The sequence below is a fragment of the Spinacia oleracea genome, chromosome 1 (genome assembly GCF_020520425.1).
Source record: "Spinacia oleracea cultivar Varoflay chromosome 1, BTI_SOV_V1, whole genome shotgun sequence".
In the NCBI taxonomy this organism is placed as follows: Eukaryota; Viridiplantae; Streptophyta; class Magnoliopsida; order Caryophyllales; family Amaranthaceae; genus Spinacia; species Spinacia oleracea.
In genome coordinates, this window is record NC_079487.1 from 107,318,488 (window position 1) to 107,336,498 (window position 18,011).

General features: G+C 35.3%; 3 protein-coding genes and 1 non-coding gene across 4 annotated transcripts; 1 reads left to right on the plus strand and 3 right to left on the minus strand.

Moving 5' to 3' along the window:
• Nucleotides 1–2,694: 2,694 nt before the first annotated feature.
• Nucleotides 2,695–2,775, plus strand: TRNAL-AAG (transfer RNA leucine (anticodon AAG)). Its single transcript has one exon. It is a non-coding gene; the product is annotated as a tRNA-Leu (tRNA).
• A 949-nt stretch (nt 2,776–3,724) lies between these two features.
• LOC110788390 (ATP synthase subunit b', chloroplastic-like) lies at nt 3,725–4,715 on the minus strand. The gene has a single exon (NM_001426394.1). The coding sequence runs from the start codon at nt 4,539–4,541 to the stop codon at nt 3,873–3,875; it is 669 nt and encodes a 222-aa protein (NP_001413323.1). The 5' UTR covers nt 4,542–4,715; the 3' UTR covers nt 3,725–3,872.
• Nucleotides 4,716–5,217: 502 nt separating this feature from the next.
• On the minus strand, nt 5,218–9,596 carry LOC110788389 (uncharacterized). Its single transcript, NM_001426395.1, has 5 exons — nt 9,047–9,596; nt 8,340–8,439; nt 8,111–8,210; nt 6,675–6,763; nt 5,218–5,763 (listed from the first exon to the last, which is right to left on the minus strand). Exons 1-5 carry the CDS (start codon nt 9,306–9,308, stop codon nt 5,469–5,471), a joined length of 846 nt encoding a protein of 281 aa, NP_001413324.1. The 5' UTR covers nt 9,309–9,596; the 3' UTR covers nt 5,218–5,468.
• Nucleotides 9,597–10,422: 826 nt separating this feature from the next.
• On the minus strand, nt 10,423–16,358 carry LOC110788388 (UDP-N-acetylglucosamine transporter UGNT1). Its single transcript, XM_021993035.2, has 10 exons — nt 16,041–16,358; nt 13,902–13,978; nt 12,946–13,107; nt 12,719–12,852; nt 12,377–12,507; nt 12,247–12,291; nt 12,037–12,134; nt 11,768–11,875; nt 11,093–11,149; nt 10,423–11,002 (listed from the first exon to the last, which is right to left on the minus strand). The coding sequence occupies exons 1-10, from the start codon at nt 16,180–16,182 to the stop codon at nt 10,928–10,930; spliced, it is 1,029 nt and encodes a 342-aa protein (XP_021848727.1). The 5' UTR covers nt 16,183–16,358; the 3' UTR covers nt 10,423–10,927.
• Between the last annotated feature and the right edge of the window lie 1,653 nt (nt 16,359–18,011).

Consider the following 18,011-nt stretch of genomic DNA (forward strand, 5'->3'; position numbering starts at 1 on the left):
TCATAATCTCAAAATCATTAGAAATTTCATACTTTTCTATCAATTTTTTTTTTTTTTTTATAAAACAGAAGTATTCTTTTTATTAAAAAGTAAAGAAATTCATATAATTTTATCAATTAAGACTTGAAATTGATCATAACTAAAATCTTAATTTCAACGACCTTGCGCACATCTTATCAATTGTATTTGAATATACACAAGTGTTAATCTTATGTGGGCAAAATATGATCTTATAGTATTAAGATTTTTTGAATACATGATTTTACATTCCATTTTAATAATATAAACATTATGTAGCAGGAATTATGTAGCAGGATCTTGCGATCCTATGATCCAGTTCTACAAATCCGATCCTACACCCCTTCGCCGATCCTTACCACCTTGGCTAGGTGAGTGTGAGGCAGACCTCCTAAAAGCTCATCCACTACACATTTCTAGTTAAATAGAGGATATGCTGATTAAAAAACTCTTGTACAATAAATTTATTTTAAATCGGGGTAACTTTTAACCTGTTTTGATTTAACATTCATATTATGAAATATTTTAGATGGATGGATAAACATTTTAATGAGTTACATGGTTGGTTTTATACATTATTAGTGGTTTTGAAGAGATTTAATTTTTATTAAAGTGAAAATTTTTATCACAACAAAAATACAGTAGATAACTTTTACACTAAGTCTTTATGTTTGGTTGACATATAAAAATAGAGGAAGTAGAAATTCATGGGAATTAGAAATTGGCTAGTTGTTTGGTTGACATAAAAAATTAAAAATGGAGGAAGTTGGTATTCATGGGAAGTTTGAGTTCCTACAAAACATGGGTAATAAATTACCTAGTCTCCCATTGGTCAATCAAAGTTCATGGCAATTTCTAATTCCCATGTTGTCAACCAAACAACTTTAAGAAATTCCCATGAATTTAATAAGGGAACTAATTTCCCTTGAATTACAACTTCCTATGGGAATTAAATTCCCATGTCAATCAAACAAGGATCCTACTACATGTACACCTAGTGTATAAGGCATCTTATACACCATGCTTTTCTATTGGTTGAAATGACATATTTATTGTCTTTCATTCTCATTTTTAGTGGGTTTGATGATGTGTCAACAAATTAATAGTGGTGCACATGAGAATTTCGTACACTAGGTGTACATGTGGCGCTTTCCACCAAACAAGCCCTAAGAATTTGTGTATTATGATAGCTAGATATGCTAGTTAGGACTTCCTAGTTTACCTTTAACTAAGTTCTGTTATGTTCACTTTATTTCCATTTATTGGTTGGCCAAATACAATCTATACTATATATTAAAAAGTGTTTATAATAAAGTTTGCGTGACATGTAGCGCTATGTTTACGAGCCTTTCACTCCATGTAATCTTCATATACATAAAAAAAAATGTTAAACATGTTTTGTCTAAGGTTTGAACCTCCAATCTTCAGTTTAAACAACAAAGTTTTTACCACTAGATCATGACATGTTTCATGTTATCATTGCTAAAAAAAATATAACTAAATGTTAATTTTATTAATGTAGTAACCCAAGGCATCACCCGAACCCAAAAACTAGTTTATAATTAAAATAAGTTTTGATAAGTATACGATAATTTCAGGAAAATAAGTGAAAATCAGGTGAATAGAACGCACCTTAGTATAAATCGGTAGTGAAACACTGAAACGGTGTTGTATAACTAAATAAATTGGGTACGAGGTGTAGTTACGGAGTATAGCTGTCAAAAACTTCCCCGACACGAGAAACCGACCAGAACCGACCTGTATTTTTAAGGACCCGTATTCGACCCGAGACTCGAAATGTTGTTAAAATAGTAAACCGTAACCCAGCCGTATCCAACCCGTTAAAATCGACGATCGATTTCGACCAGTTAATGCATGACCCAGACTCGAACCTGACACCCGACCGAAATAAAACCGATAACAGAAATGAGTCAACTGACCAGACCGAAAAATGACTTGAACCCGATTCAACACCCGACCCGATGTGAACCCAAAATCGGTTATAACCCTATGAAACATGTTATTGACCCAACTCGTGACAATCCGTTACCTGATTTTACACGACTTGTTGATGACCCGATTTGTCATTGACCTAACTAAATAATAACTTTAATCAAGTTAATACTATTTCTTATAACTACCTAATCTAGAACAAGTGAAAAACGTTAAACCAAATTTAACCAAATTTATAAAAGTTAATTATAAGGTTAAAACTTGACTAGACCTGATAGTTATCGAACCCGGTCTTAAACGATGTCCGATAGTGAATCACCTGGATTTTATCCTACCCGATAATCATATGATCCGTACTTGACCCGAACGCGAAATTAATTGCTACAAGTTTGACTCAAACCCGACTCGTTAAGACCCAAACCCGACTCGTTAAGACCCAAACCCGAAAGTGTACCCAATTAGTAAAGACCCGATTCGAACCCGACCTATACCGAAATAAAAAAACAACCCGACATGACCCGACCGAAATCGACGTACATCCGAGTGACAAAATGACCCGATACAACCCGACCACATCATGACCCAAGACCCGAGATGACCAGATCCGGACCCGACTCGAGTAACCGTTTTGAGAGCTCTATTACAGAGTACCGAGTACATAATAAAAGCTGCAAACAGTCAAGTAAATTGTATGAATGTTGTTTTACAATGAATGACTAAACAGTTGATATGGCCGAGTTGGTCTAAGGCGCCAGATTAAGGTTCTGGTCCGAAAGGGCGTGGGTTCAAATCCCACTGTCAACATTATTTTATTTTTATTTTTATTTTTTAGGCATAAGTACTTTTTTTGGATTGACCGTTTGGTAAAAACTAATTTCTATAATTCCTGAAATTTTTAATATGTATAATTGATATTCTATATATTTTGACATTAGCTGTTTCCGTTGCAAGGATAGTAACAAACAATCTTAATTAACTCCTAAATTTTGACTATATGTAATTTTGTGTAACTGAATATTTGTATTGTGAAGTGTGAACATCTAAAAGAATAAAAAAATAAGGACATCTTTTAAAGATGATCCCTTATTCCCATCATTGAAAAAGAATTAGGAGAAGCCCAACACCATGTATGAGTGTATGACCTACTCCTCAACTCAAGTCCACATAAGTGCATAACCCAACAAGGCAACAAGTGGCACTTGGTGTTAAATATTTTCCATGTCTCCTTCTTTCAGTTGGTTCCTTCTCGTACTTCTCGTCCTTCCTTAATAAAATTAAAGCTCGAAGATTTGCGATCTTTGATGAAATATTGATTTTTCTGGGTTTTTAGCACATAAACATTGCGATATTTGATTTTCCATGGGTTTTGATTTTTGCAATGCAAACATCTACACCTTACAAGTTACAACCCGTGAATTTTGAGGTCCACAAGGAGTAAACTCTTTTAGGATGATTCAAAGATCTGCACTCGATCTCTTTCACGGTGCCTGCAAGCTGAAGGATGGATCATGTTCATGGATGGATGGTCCTTTTGTTTTTTTACTTGGAATAACGTTTGGATTTCAGTCCGTTTAATTACCTTAAATACTATTTCAGTTCGCTGCCAAACACTCCTAATCATTTAAGTCGACTTATATTATTAGCACCTAATCATTTAAGATATCTGAAAGTGTTTACCAAACAGATTAATGGAGGCAAACAAGGACATGATGAGTATGCAACTATTTATTTACATTAGGTTTAAGAATTTCTCTACTGGAATTCGAAGCCATTAAGAATTTTGCAATGCATCTTACTCAGTTACAAAAGCACCACCAAATCCACAAATTAAGCATAGAGTATCAAGTATATCCATTCTTATACAAATTTCACATTAAAAATACAAAACTTAAAAACCAAAATTAAGAAACAGGAAGAACCTTCTTAACAATGTCATCACTAAGAGCAGAAATCTGAGAATCAAGAGACTTAATAGTATCTTCCTTTTGTTGTTCCAAACTCCCCAAAGCTTCTTGAAGTTCTACTTCAATCTTCTTCCTTCCTTCCGCCAATTTAGCTTCAACCTCAAGCTGAGTCTCCTTCTTCATCTTGTTCAAAGCAGCTGAGATCTCCGCACGGGCAGCGCGCATCACGGCGTTAGCCTGTTCTTCAAGTTGCTTAACCTCCGAGGAAGTATCCTTCACACCGGAGAGCTGTTCTTTAATGGAGGCGTCACGCTTATCCATGAAGTCGCCCAGTGGGGTGTAGTATATCTTGTCAAGGGCGAACATAAGGAACAGGAATTCCGCCATGATTATGGGGAGAGTCAGGTTGAAGTCGAAAAGGGACGCTTTCTCGATTTCTTCGGCTAGGGATGGGTAGGGGAGGAGGAAGGAGAGGGTGAGAGGGGTAGCGGTAATGGCGGCGGATTTGAGGACGGAGAGGTTGAGGTGTTTAAGAGGTGGGAGCTGCGGTGGTGAGAGTTTAAGGAGTGGGGTTTTGAGGAGAGGGAATTTGGGTTTTGGGGTGATGGTGGTGGTTGTTGTGGTGGGGAGGGTTTTGGAGGAGGAAGCCACGAGCATGTTGGCCATTGCTGGTGGTGGAATTGGTTGTTCCCTTTCTCTCTCTTTGTTTTTATTTTATTTTTAATTTAGGAGATTTTTGATTGGGAAGAAGATGAGGAGGTGGTTATGGGTGGATTTTGGGAGGGAGAAAATGTGGGAGATTTGGGAAAGGTTATCCCAACCTATGCCACACAATTTGGGGTCAAATATTGTGGTACAAACATTTTGATTTTTTTTTAAATATAAATCTTTTTTTTTTTTTAAATAATTTTTTTCTTACTTTCGGACATCACTTTTGAGTTTTGAACCTTCTCGAATTGAACTATACTTGTTGGAAATTTACCACTCCGTAAATTATATTCCCATTTAGTACTCCGTGAACTCGAATAAAATTGATTATCGACATCTAACTTGATTACATCTGCTAAAAGTTTCATAAAATATAAGTACAGTGTAACCTTATTCCTAAAATTACCTCTTCTTTCACGGAGCAAACATAGACAGGCCTTATAACAAGGGATAATGCTTGAATTACAATTTTTGCTCTATTGTAATTGTTCCCTACTCAGACGAAATGCAGTTGAAACTGTTTCTAATCTGTTCTTCCTCAGAGAAGAGCAGGCATTGCAGATGAAACTGAAGTACCATCCCCATCATACTTGGTCATCATATAAATGATTCCAGATTAATAGCAAATTCAAACTCTTATAGAAAGTGTGAATTTAAAATCTTTATTGATGAGCGTTTATACTGTGTCATACTGCTACAAATGTATGTTTCAGGTATCGGAAATGATCCTATAACTGGGTTTCAAGCTCTATATAAGCAATCGAATTACTCCCACCGCATGAATCTGTATACAACTTTTTTGTAGTAGTTATGAATGACTGGCTGTCCAAGAGAAGAGAAGCCATTCCAGCAGAATTAGTGCTGTGCAAGTAATACTACTACTACTCAAATTTCTACCTGCGAGACTCTTGAAGAATAACTGGGGTGTCCCTTGTCACAAAAATGAAACCAACTTCTTACGCAGCCGACGAGTCCACCTGTCGACCTGGATGGATTGGCTTGCCCTTCGAACTTCAGCTGCTCAGCGCTAGACACTCTTGAATACATGAACCAACCTCTGAATAAATGAGAGATCATGGATTCATTGTGGCTTGAGTTATCTTCAATTTGACACCGTAGGTTCTCCAGATCATCAAAGGCCTCCTCTATTTTCACTATTTCCTCTTCGTCATTCTCTACCCTGCATTATACAACACCCTATTAAATCAGTTTCCCCAACCTAAAGTGCAGAAAATAGAAAATCCTAGAAAGTAGGGGGGAGCGAGTAGGATTAGTCCACAATTAGTCCATAAGCTTGCTTGTCACAAAGCTAGTGCTATTTTCATCTGATAGTCTACTATCCAGAAAGCACTAAGAGAGAATTCATATATAGTCTTTACCTAAAATTATAGATTTGACAAAAATAAATGCATCTGTACTTGTAGGGGGTGATGTTACTTTTCTTCAAGTATTAGAGCTGTCAAGAAACTTTTGTTTCTTCTTTATTCTGTGTTGACCAATAACAAAATTAAAACAAGCAAAGTAGTTCATGATCTTTTCGCATGTTGACCAGACTAAGGTGATGTTTGGTTGCAAGTAAATAGAGGGGGAAGTGTGAGTTCCTAGGAATTGCATATATATCAAGTTGTTTGGTTGGCATGAAATGAGTATAATGGAGGAATTGGAACTTTCTTGGGAAGTTGTAATTCCCATGGAACATGGGAAGTGACTTACCTACCCTCCCCTTGGTAAGTCACATTTCCCATGCCATTTCCCACAATTTACAAATGCCCAAGTTCTACCAAACATCATCAAGCTACTTCCTAGGAAGTTGACTAAGGAATTAACTTCCCATAAAATGAAACTTCCCATGGGAAGTTACTACCCAAGTCAACCAAACATCACCTAAAGAACAGCATGCTCCAGGCATCTGTAGCTGCAGAGGCAGCACAATGACCCAGCTAGATAAACAAGCCACCGCCTCAGCAATGGCCTCCTGTAAAAGAACCACTACCCAAGGAACACATTTCCCACTACAGAGGCCACGTAGCTCCATACAGGTATAACATTTAATTGCAAAAAGGATGGGAAGAGCAATAAATGAAGTCTTACACTGCACGAGGCTTTGGAGCTTCTATTCGTTTTGTTGATCTCTTCTTTATGAGGTTGTAAGCAATTGACACGTGCCGAACAAAGCGAAGCTGCATAGATCACGCCAGGTCAAGTCAGCATAAAGCAGAAGAATTAACCCTGACCTTACAGGGGAATTCACTCAGACATCAAGAAGACCAATATAGGAAGAATAGCCAACCTAGAAAGCCAAAAATAGATGGTAAAGATTTAGAAAAAAGTGCATGTTGTGTGAAGATATAAACTTAAGAAAATCCCAAATGAGTCTGGGGAGTTTGATATATAAAACCCTATAACGGTTTATCTTAAACACGAAGAAAACCAACAGACAGATAAAAGGAAAATGACCAATTTCAATTCACAACTCACAAGAGATTTCAGTGGCAATTTGCAGGCACCACAGTTAAGTAATTAACATTCTAGAGTTTTGATCATGCATCCTTTTTAATTTCATGTGAAATGCATATACCACCGAGGGCTTCAAATACTCCTTATCTGTGTAAATAAGACCTAAAATGGAAGCAATGTAGGGCAACTGTGCAAGTCTGTGCAACCTATGCTCAGAATTGAAAACTTCTTGTACTAGCGAAAAGGAAGGCCACAGTGGCATGCCTACAAGTTTACTGAAATAGAATAATGCTAGTCGTGACTGATGATAAGTAATCAGTGAACATCCTGATCATCACAACCTAGCTTAAAGTTAGTGTCCGTGCAATCGAGTGTTATGGATTTAATAGCCTCACAGGTAAAACCCCTCTGTTTATACAATGCAATTACTGGTAAGTAGACTCGAAATAGAAAATCCAACTTGGCTAGCATTAGCTACCTGCACAGAGCATGCTCAAAATTGTGGACTTCTCACACTTACTTGAACAAAACTACAATAACTTGATATGAAAGTTTCTCAAAATAGGTTATTATTTTGTTGAAGACAACACCGAATTAAGTGAAAATCCATGCAAAATAGACAACACCAAGACAACACTTGCTCTTTGAATCAATTGTTCCTCCGGTAAAAACACTTAGTTTGTATTGTCGAGGAGAGTATAAACCTAAACACATGCTTAGATGAAATCTTGAAAATGTATCTTCATATTTTACTCTCTAAACGGAAAGCTGCAGAAAGATGATCGTGTAGACCAGAAATAATAGCTTACTCAATGCCCATAAATCTCCATTTTTCAGCTAACAAAGCACTCAGATAACGACAGCCATACAAAACCAATCACACATATACATGAATTACAAAGAGCACAATGCAGAAAGCTAAAAAATCTTATTCTATCTTAGATTGTAAACTGCAAGTTAGGGGATGTGAATAATCAATTTCAGGAAGTATATTTTCTGCTTGAGAGTTGCAAACTTGCAACACAAATGTCAGGGCACTCAAAGTTTAAAGAGTATGTAAGCAAACAAACCTCATCACCATCCCTGATGCCGAAGTTCCTGAGATATTCGTTGTCATTAAGTAGCTTCTGACCACGATAAGATAAGCAAAATTGAGTCCATACATGTCGCCTATCAATAGAAAAAAGGTAAAATGAAATCGATTAATCAGAGCAAGTTGAAAAGAAAATACTCAAGACCAAAATAAAAAAGATGTATGACTTGATTTATCTAGTGTAGATTTCTAAGTAAACATCATACCATGAAATCTTGTCTGGTCCTGTGGTAGGCAAATGACTAAAAACGTTCTCCACTGCATGCTTGAGATCAAAGATCGTAGCCATCTTTATTACTTCAACTCCTACAAAGTAATCCAATCACCATAATTATCATATTAATCTTAACCAAAAGATATAATTGCAGTACTGCCTAGGCCTATAATGGTTTTCACTAATCTAACCACTCTACTCCATAAGAAATCTGTATTCATATGATCGTATCAAAATCAAACTACTACCATTCTACCATTCATGATTTATTGTCACAATGTCCCAAAAATGTTCCCAGCTCTAAAGCAATCAGTTTCTAGCTACGACATGTCTTTCAAAGTTACAATTAACCAAATGAATGCACTGAACAAATAATCTGAATCACACAAAAACTTTTGTTTACTTTATACGGAGTATAAGTTTTATCAAAAACATCCAGACAATATCATACTATAACCCCAATTGCACATTATGAACCTAATAACTGAAAATGAGAATATCTCAAGATTCAACAGACTCCAAAATACTTCATCATTGCCGAATCGGCAAAAACAACCAAGCAGAACAACCAACAATATCACAATTTTACCCAAATTACCAGCATTCGTTTGCATTTTTCTAATTCAAAACGAATTCAAATGATAACACTAGACGGCAACAACAACAATAGAAGGAAAAAAAAACGATAGAGAGAGATACCGAAAGAGGAGCCATCCAATTTGACAATGGTGAGATGAATGGGCGCCTGAGAAAGCTTGTCATATGAGAAACTCTTCCGGGAACTCACAATCGACATTGCCGTCGAAATAGACGACGGATTCCGACAAAAACTCCGCCGTGGTTTCGACGAAGATGACGACGAACGAGGCACCTCAATCGGAACCCTAGACAATTGCAAGTCGCGTCTTCCGAACAACTCATCATCCTCCTTGTTCACGGCCTTGAAGCTTAATCGTGGCATAATCACAAATGCAATCCAACACAACAAACACCAATAAAAATATTCTCTCTCCTCTCAATCTCTCTCTCTGTGTATCTCTGTAACCTCTGAGTTAGAGCTTTAATGGCGATCAAAAGAGGCGAAACAGGGGGTTTGATATATTGATTCGTAGGTGAAGTAGCACGCAATTAGAGAATTTTTAGGGTTTCCTGAGATTACAAAAAATGGAATTGGCTTGCTTTTGGGGTGAAGAAAGGTGATGTTTGGTGGCGATTCCTCGGATGAATAGAGAGAGAAAGAGGAGAGAGAAAAATGGTGGTGCACTGCTGCTGTGTGCCTGCCTTTGCTCTTGGTGCTTCTCCGAGTTTGTTTGTTGCGGCAGTTTCTCACATTCTAACATTTGTTTAGGCGCCTTTTTTCTATATTTCCCCCTCTACTTAAAAATGGCATAAGTATCGGGGACCTTTTAATCAATTAAGGTGATTTAAACTGTTTAAAAATCACACCTAAGTAATGGATATAAAAAGTAAAACAAAAGAAAATAAAAATCTGAGGTATAAAATTTGACTCTTGGTGACTAAAAATTTGATATAAATGAATAAAAGTTGGTTGTAAATAAATAATTTGGTCGGCGTAAATCACAAAGATTGATTTTCAATTTCTCATCACTATGCTAAAAAAATTTAGCATAAATATAAAGAAAATAATGAAAAGAAAAGAAAAATGGAGTATTAAATCCATTTTCCAATCATGGTATCATTTAATTTCTTTGGTATTACAAGGTATTCGTACTTATAGTCCGTCTAGAATTTATCAATTCCAAAGCATGTATATTCGTCAAAAAAAAAAACAAAGCAACGAGAAATTATTCGATATAAACCCGAGAGCCTAAAAGTGATGGGTTTTTGTAGGAGAATGAGAGGATTTTAGATGTGCATAATGAAGACTCGACAAATTATTCTAAATCAACAAAATTAGAATGAAAATTATTAGGTTTGGTGTCTAAGGGTATTATGCCCGTTGATGATCCCTACCATATTTCCTTCTCACGCTGAGAAGATGTGAGAGGGTGCACGGTGCACTCAATCCATCTAATAAGCTCTTGCGACACGAATTTCCAAAATTTCAAAAAAAATTAAAAAAATAAAACAGGAATTTCCAAAAACAGAGTATTTGACTATTTGAAGAACAGGCCCAAATAGGCAAATTACAACTTTCAAGCGAAAAGCTTTCAGCAGTTTATTACTCCGTACAAGAATACAACAAATACATGGGCAAAAGAATTACAGTATTTACTAAAATCTGCCCAAGGGAAAAAAAAGGCAGAAATAAATAAGCCACCAATGTGGTTAAATAATTGATGTCACCGCAGATTAGTGCAGATCAGTCTCTCTTCCCTTCTGATGTAATCTTAATAGTTCGCCGTAATCAGGGAACATAAGCGTTGCTCTTAACAGAATCAGTCCTACTGTCATTGACAAACCCTAGCTGCTTGTCAAGCCTTTCTGGCTTCATGCTATCAAAATGTATTGATCTGCAGCGGCTGCTTAAGCAAAACGAGTGGCAGCAACTGTAGCCATCACTCAGCAGTAAAAGAATATCGCTATCCATTAAATTAAGAAACCTCCCTACAAACAGGGCTACTTGCCCACCAACTTAAAGTAGGCGTACAAACCAGATCCCAGAAAACCAAGAAGCTGTCCAATAACATTGAGCTGCAACCATAATATACAGAATATCATTACCATTTCACTCCACAACATAATACTCTCAAGAACAAACCACAGTAATTCAGTTTCACTCACCAAATCAAAAGGTAAGCCCCCAAATATTATCCAGCCCAATCCAATGGTGAAAAGATCCTACAAGAACAGTATCAAGAATAAGATATTTGCAAGCGATATAAGGAAGAACAAAAAAAAAGAAGAAAAAGAAAAGAGTAACAAGGACACTTCGAAGGTGTTTGGTTAGAGGACTCTAGAAAAGGAGTATGGAGTTCAAGGCCCTTCATCTTTTTATGCAATGTGGATGCTTACCAACTATCACGACCTGACATCTCAATTGCAGTAAGATAAAAAACTGTTACAACTGCCTAAAAGAAGATCAAAAACCTTTACGATGTGGTTGGTGATGCAGCAGAGATTCCACCAACCCCATCCCCTTGCAATTCAACTCCACCTCCACCAAGTTACCAACCTAAGTGAGACTTCTTTTGCGACAAAGTAAAGTTCCTTATGATCTGCCTAGGTAACTATTTTCCACAAAGTAAAGAAGTCTCTCTCATCTTATCAATAAACGCGGGCTTGTTTGAAGGGTATTGCATGGATCCATCAACTTTTTCAAATTCTCTTACATATGAATAATAAATATATTTCTCATAAGCATAAAGATGTTTAACGCCACACGTGAATATATAGATACATCAAAATATATCTCCAGTGGAAGTTTAACGAAATAACAAAAGTAACAAAAAACTGTACCTTCAGGTTGCCACAAATAGTCTGTGTTAGTGCTGAATTAAGAGTGGTGTTGAGAAATATACTGAAGTTGAGGAAGAAAGCCAGAACACAAGAAAAGGACAAAACAACCTGCAATAAGAGGAGGGAATAAAGCGGGGATGAGCATCAACTTAAGAAGACAACCATCAGGAAATCATTTTAAAGAAACTCTCTGCAACATGCTAGGCTTTGGCAGCAAGCATGCATGTCAAAATTATGAGCATCAGAAAAATCAAGGGATTATGAAGTACCAGAAAACCAGGTGATAGCAAGTATGGAAAGTTGAAGGTGAGATCCAGGTCACCTCTCACATAAGTCCAAAACAGCAATATTGGTCCGCAAAGAATACCTAAAGTTAAAAAATATAGAGAAAAAGGTACCATAAGTAAAGAACTGATACATTGTGTAATAAGGTAGTGAGGCTTAAGTGCATTTTTTTTGTAACAGATCTGCAATCTCACCATTACACCACATAAGTCCAAAACTATTAAGGCCACTGGATTTTCCTGAGAGAAAAATGGTTATATAAGCATCAATATAAGAAATCATACAGAATATTAAGGCAAATGAATGAGAACAATGATGTATCACCAATTCGAGCAATAATTGCAAGGTATATAGCCGTAGAAATATTGGCCAGAAATACAATTCCATAACCATAAGCATCAAATGACAGATCTCGAGCACCAGCAATGAATGCACCAAGAACAATTAATCCTACACTGAAATAATAAGAGAAAAAAGTTAGTGACAACAAACCACTTCAGAAAAGAGAAGGAAAATCGTTGTCTCCATAGAATCGCAGATACTACAAAATCACACACCATGCAGGTTCCATAATTACCAAAGATTCTAAGAATGGTTAGTCAGGCAGGTAAGTCCTTTATGAAAAAAAGGAGCAACAGAATGTGTGACTTGTACAAATGCTTTTACCTTCCAACAATAGAGGATGTATATCTTTGCTTAGCCAGAAAATACTCCATAACCATTGTAAAGACAACCGTCGTTCTCCTCAGGGTAGTATACATAGGAACATTTACTCCACGCACAGACTCCATGCTGACTAACTTTGAAGGAGATGCAAAACATAAATTGTTTAAATTAGATACAGAAAACAAAAAAGCATTCTAAAATCAAATAAAGTTACTTTCGAGGAATACCATGTACATCAAATAGGTGAATGCAAGAGGTAGAGTGTGCATCAATGTTTTCAAAGGGACAAGAGTTACACGGTTATCAAGGGAGGTTGATGCCTCAGTAACAGTGAAAGAAATGAACTTCAAGCGTCTCATCGCATAGAGAAATGTAGATGAAGATATCATCTGCAGGCACAAACAAATCACAATTTCATGTTATCTTCCCTGGTATAATGTGTTTAAAGCACAAAACAGTGGCCTCTCAGAAATTTATAATCACTAGTGAAGCGGCAGTAGTCCATAATTTACTTAGCTGCCATCTTCTGCGGCCTTGCATCATAGAACAGCATCAATCAGATATTTGCCTACAACCGACGTTTTGACATCTAATTTTCCACAGGACCATCACCACCGCCCAAAATATGCAGAATACATTCAAGTATTGACTGGGATGTACATAATCATCAGTCCTAAGTAGGTAAAGGCATTTTAACCAGAACTTTTATCCATCCTTAATTGAATCACTGACTCAATAATTGGCTAAGCATTCATATTTAATATTTTAATGTACCATAGAGAAATAAAAGAAGATTGGTAACTGATGTACCCTCTTCTGATGCTTCTGAATAAAAGAGCAACATTATATTTCAGGAACTCTTTACTAAGACCCAAATCATATACAGATTTGATCACCAACCAAAAAATTACTAAATGGTAAAACGAAGTAGATCTGTAGATTTTATTACAATATTTATTTAGCTTTCTCATATTTATATATCGCATGCATTAGCAAGGCCTCTGCAAGGGGGTGATCTAGTTTACTTCTAAGTTCTAATAGTATGGAATCACTGAATTCAAATATGTGCCTCTTCCTTCCAAATATCAAGAAATCTCTTAGGCTGAATACAATCGATACATATTGAACAAAATCAGTAAACTCGTACATCAACTAGCAATAGAAAAAATAAAAAACAACTTACTTGAAAAAGCGTGATAACATTTGCACTTGGGAAGTTATATGAAGACAGGGCAGCCTTATTAAACAATATCAAGAGCACTGCAAAAAGGAAATGCAAGCTGAGTTTCTATCCATACAATCAGCCAAATGGGAACAATCTTTTTACAGTAAGCTGTGTACATCACACTCCCGACACCGCCCCACCCTCCCTCTAGACCAGGCACTGTATCGCAAGCTCGGTATTTCATAAAAATAAAACTGAAAAAGGCAGAACCAAGAAGTTCTAATGGTATTTGTACAACGAATAGCTTCCTCTAGATTATTCATATACGCCGTATAAGTCATAACTAGTTTTTGGGCCCGGGCGACCCCCCGGGTTTACATTAATAACATTCACTATTACTTATAATTTTTTTTATTTGCAATGATAACATGAAACGTGGCATGTCTTAGTGGTAGAGCCTTTATTGTTTAAACTCAAGGTTGAGGGTTCAAACCCTATACAAACTATGTTTGACATTTTTTATGTATATGAAGATTACATGAAGTGAAAAACTTATAAGCAGAGCGCCACGTGTCACGTAAGCTTTTTAGATACTCCTTTTAACATATAGTATAGATTGTATTAAACTACTGATATTTGTGCAATGTATTTTTGTTTAGGGATAAAAGATTACTCTGTAATACTTTCGTAAAATCGTAACCAGTTTCAGGAAATAACAGAATACACAGCTTTCACTTTTGAGATACGGCACAAACCAATTGTTATACTCCCTCCGTATTTATTTAAGAGATACACTTGGCCGGGCACGGGTATTAAGAAAAAGAATTGAATGAAATAAAATAATAAAACAAGTGGGGTTGAGTAGATATTTTAATAAGAAAAACAAGTGGGGACCATGTCATTTTAGGGAGTGGGGGGTGGGGGTGGGGTGTAGATATATTATTTAATTAGATGGTGGGGTTGATAAGTTACTAAAAATGGCAAGTGTATCTCTTAAATAAATACGGCCGGAAAAGGCAAGTGTATCTCTTAAATAAATACAGAGGGAGTATGAAAGAGATAAATAATTCTGATGCACACATAGGAAATACCCACAAGATTTGCTTAGAAAACAATAACCAGTTATACCTCTATTTGTTTTTGTTTTTCCAAAAGCCACTAGAGCCTGCTACTCATAGAAGCAAATAATTAAACCATGAACACTCAATCACTAGTTTTCCTGTTGACATAATAATACTCAAAGAACTTCAACTACTTCATGGTAAATTCTCTAGTAAGGCATCATGTCAATTGTCAATCAATGTCCTAATTTAATCAACAACAATCACAACTCCATCATTCATCAAACTCCATTACACTCAATCACCAGTTCCGTAGTGAGAAATTAAGGCAGAAATCCTAATGTACAAATAAAGGAAGCAACATTAAATTTTAAAACCCCAAAACCATCCCTCCACAAACAGAATTTCATGCAAATTCATGCCAAATCTCAGCATCAAAGAACTGAATTTTCCATAAGCTTATAATCACATAAGGTATCATGTCAATCAATGTCATAATTCAATCAACAACTAACACAGCGCCATCGTTCATCAAACTCTGTTACATCCAATCACCCGTTCGTTAGTGAGAAATTAAGGCAGAAAGCCTAATCTAAAAATAAAAAAAAGGAAGTAACTTCATACTTTTAACCCCCAAAACCATCACCCCACACCAAACAGAATTCCATACACTTCATAAACTCGCTGCAAATCCCACCATCAAAGCATTGATTTTCCATAAGCTTACACCAACCAATTTTCTGAATTTCTAGAGTTCCATAACCAAAACCTACTAAAATTAAAAGCATAATCAATCATAGACAATTTCGATTCACAATCAATCGACGACGAGTTATGAGATCAAACACTTAGCTCTCAGATTTTCCCAAGACAAAACCTTTGAAATTATTAATCAAGCTCCTAAGCATTAACAAATCACACACAAATCCCTCAAAACATTCCAATCCATATCAATTCATCTACAACATTAAATTCGTAATTTAGAAACATTTATCTCAAATCACAACCATATACCATAGAAATCGACAATAACACTAAACAATCAGTTGAATTACATTAAAAAATTCACCCCAGGAGAGAGAAAGTGGTAAATTACCAGCACAAGACATATAAGAAATGGCAGCATAAGCGCCACGTTTAGTCATGGCGGAACCTCGGAAGAGTTTATCGTCGAATTTGTTGGGAGGATCCGTGACCGGCAACATATTGGTCTTCTCTGAATTGGAACCCATTTGCATTCTCAATCCAATTCCAATATGAATTGAAATTCTGGAAACGATAATTTGATGATGGACGAAGGTTGATTCTTCTGGTTTGTGAAGAATATGGTCCGGAAGTTTCAACGGGACGCAGACGGTAATGGTCAAATTTGTTCTTGGCGTCTGTTTTGATCCGATCCAACTTCGCCCCACCCAACCAAATATCCTACAATAGTGTTCAACTATGTATCACTACTAGATTTTAGCCTGTGCGATGCACAGATTCTATTAAATTGTTAGGTTTAAATAAAACTCCTATATATATACCAATTTATATATTATATTAGATTAGTTTTTTTTTATTTTTCATTGAATTTCATTTTAGATTTTTTTAAAAAAAAAATTATGAGAGGGTTTGTTTTTGGATGAAATTGTATGTACGTAATATGAATAATTAATTGATAAAAATTTCTACGTGACAATTAATTATTTATCTATGCGCCACTCAAAACTTTTAATTCAAAATTAATTTTGAATTCTTATTTTTCATTGGCGGAAACCATTATATTTCCTACATGGCGCTCTAATATTGGATAAGTGTTTGATTTTAAATTAAATTTTATTTATTTTATTTTAGATTAGTGTTTGATTTTGGATGAATTTTATTTTTGATTTATTTTATAATTTTTAGAGTGTTTGATTTTAGATGGAGTTGTATATATTAACAATTAATTAATTAAAATATCTACATTGCACCTAATTATCTACATGGAAATCGATTTTTTTAATTCAAAAATAAATTAGAAATCTTATTTTTAGTAATCTTAGATGGCGCTCTAATATTTCAGCAAATATGCCTCATTATACATATATATACATATATATATATATATATATATATATATATATATATATATATACATATATATATATATATATACATATATATATATATATATATATATATATATATATATATATATATATATATATATATATATATATATATATATATATATATATATATATATATATATATATATATTTAGGTTCACATGAGAACCATCTTAAGGTGAGAACCTCTCTTGTGGTGAGAACTATAATCTTGACCGTTCATTATTTATATCTTAGATCGTTAATATTTTTATTCACCTCACGAGTGTTTATAGAATTAAAAAATTTTATTTTTATCCTCTTTGTCCGACCCTCTGAATCGAGGTTGCAGTCTCGATCGTATTTCCTGAAAATCTTGAGCTCACCGAATCCAAAAATCACATGTGATTGTTTGGGGTATGTTTGCAATCAGAACACCAAACAATTAAAACTCATAATTACCTGCTAATCAATTCTCCAAGCAATCAAACCTCATAATTGCCCGGGGTATGCGATTCTTAGTTTCTTGGCCCGCATCGATTAGCGACTAATATAATAATTAAATCAATACTGGGAGTTGAATCAATTTAGGCAACTACAAATTCGTTATGAGAGATAACAGAGGTAAGAGAGATAAAGAAGATGATGGGTTTTTATGTGCATATTAGTGATCGGTTAGTTTAGTTTATGTTGTTTTTTTTGAGGGGTTCATGTGCTACTTTAGTGATCGGTAAATGCAAATTGTTTACAGTAGAGAACTTTGTTTGAAGCTTGAGGCTCGGTTGTTGATCATAATGCTGATTGGATTCAGAGTTTAAACTGAATATGCATATGTTTTGAACTATATATGCATATTTTTAGAACTAAATATGCATATTTTTTGAACTATATGTGCATATTATTTGTCTCAAATATAATGTGCGTAACTTTTTTAAGTGTTCCAGGAAATTAAAATTTATATTCACATATTTTTTTTACGAAAATTTATCTTAAAA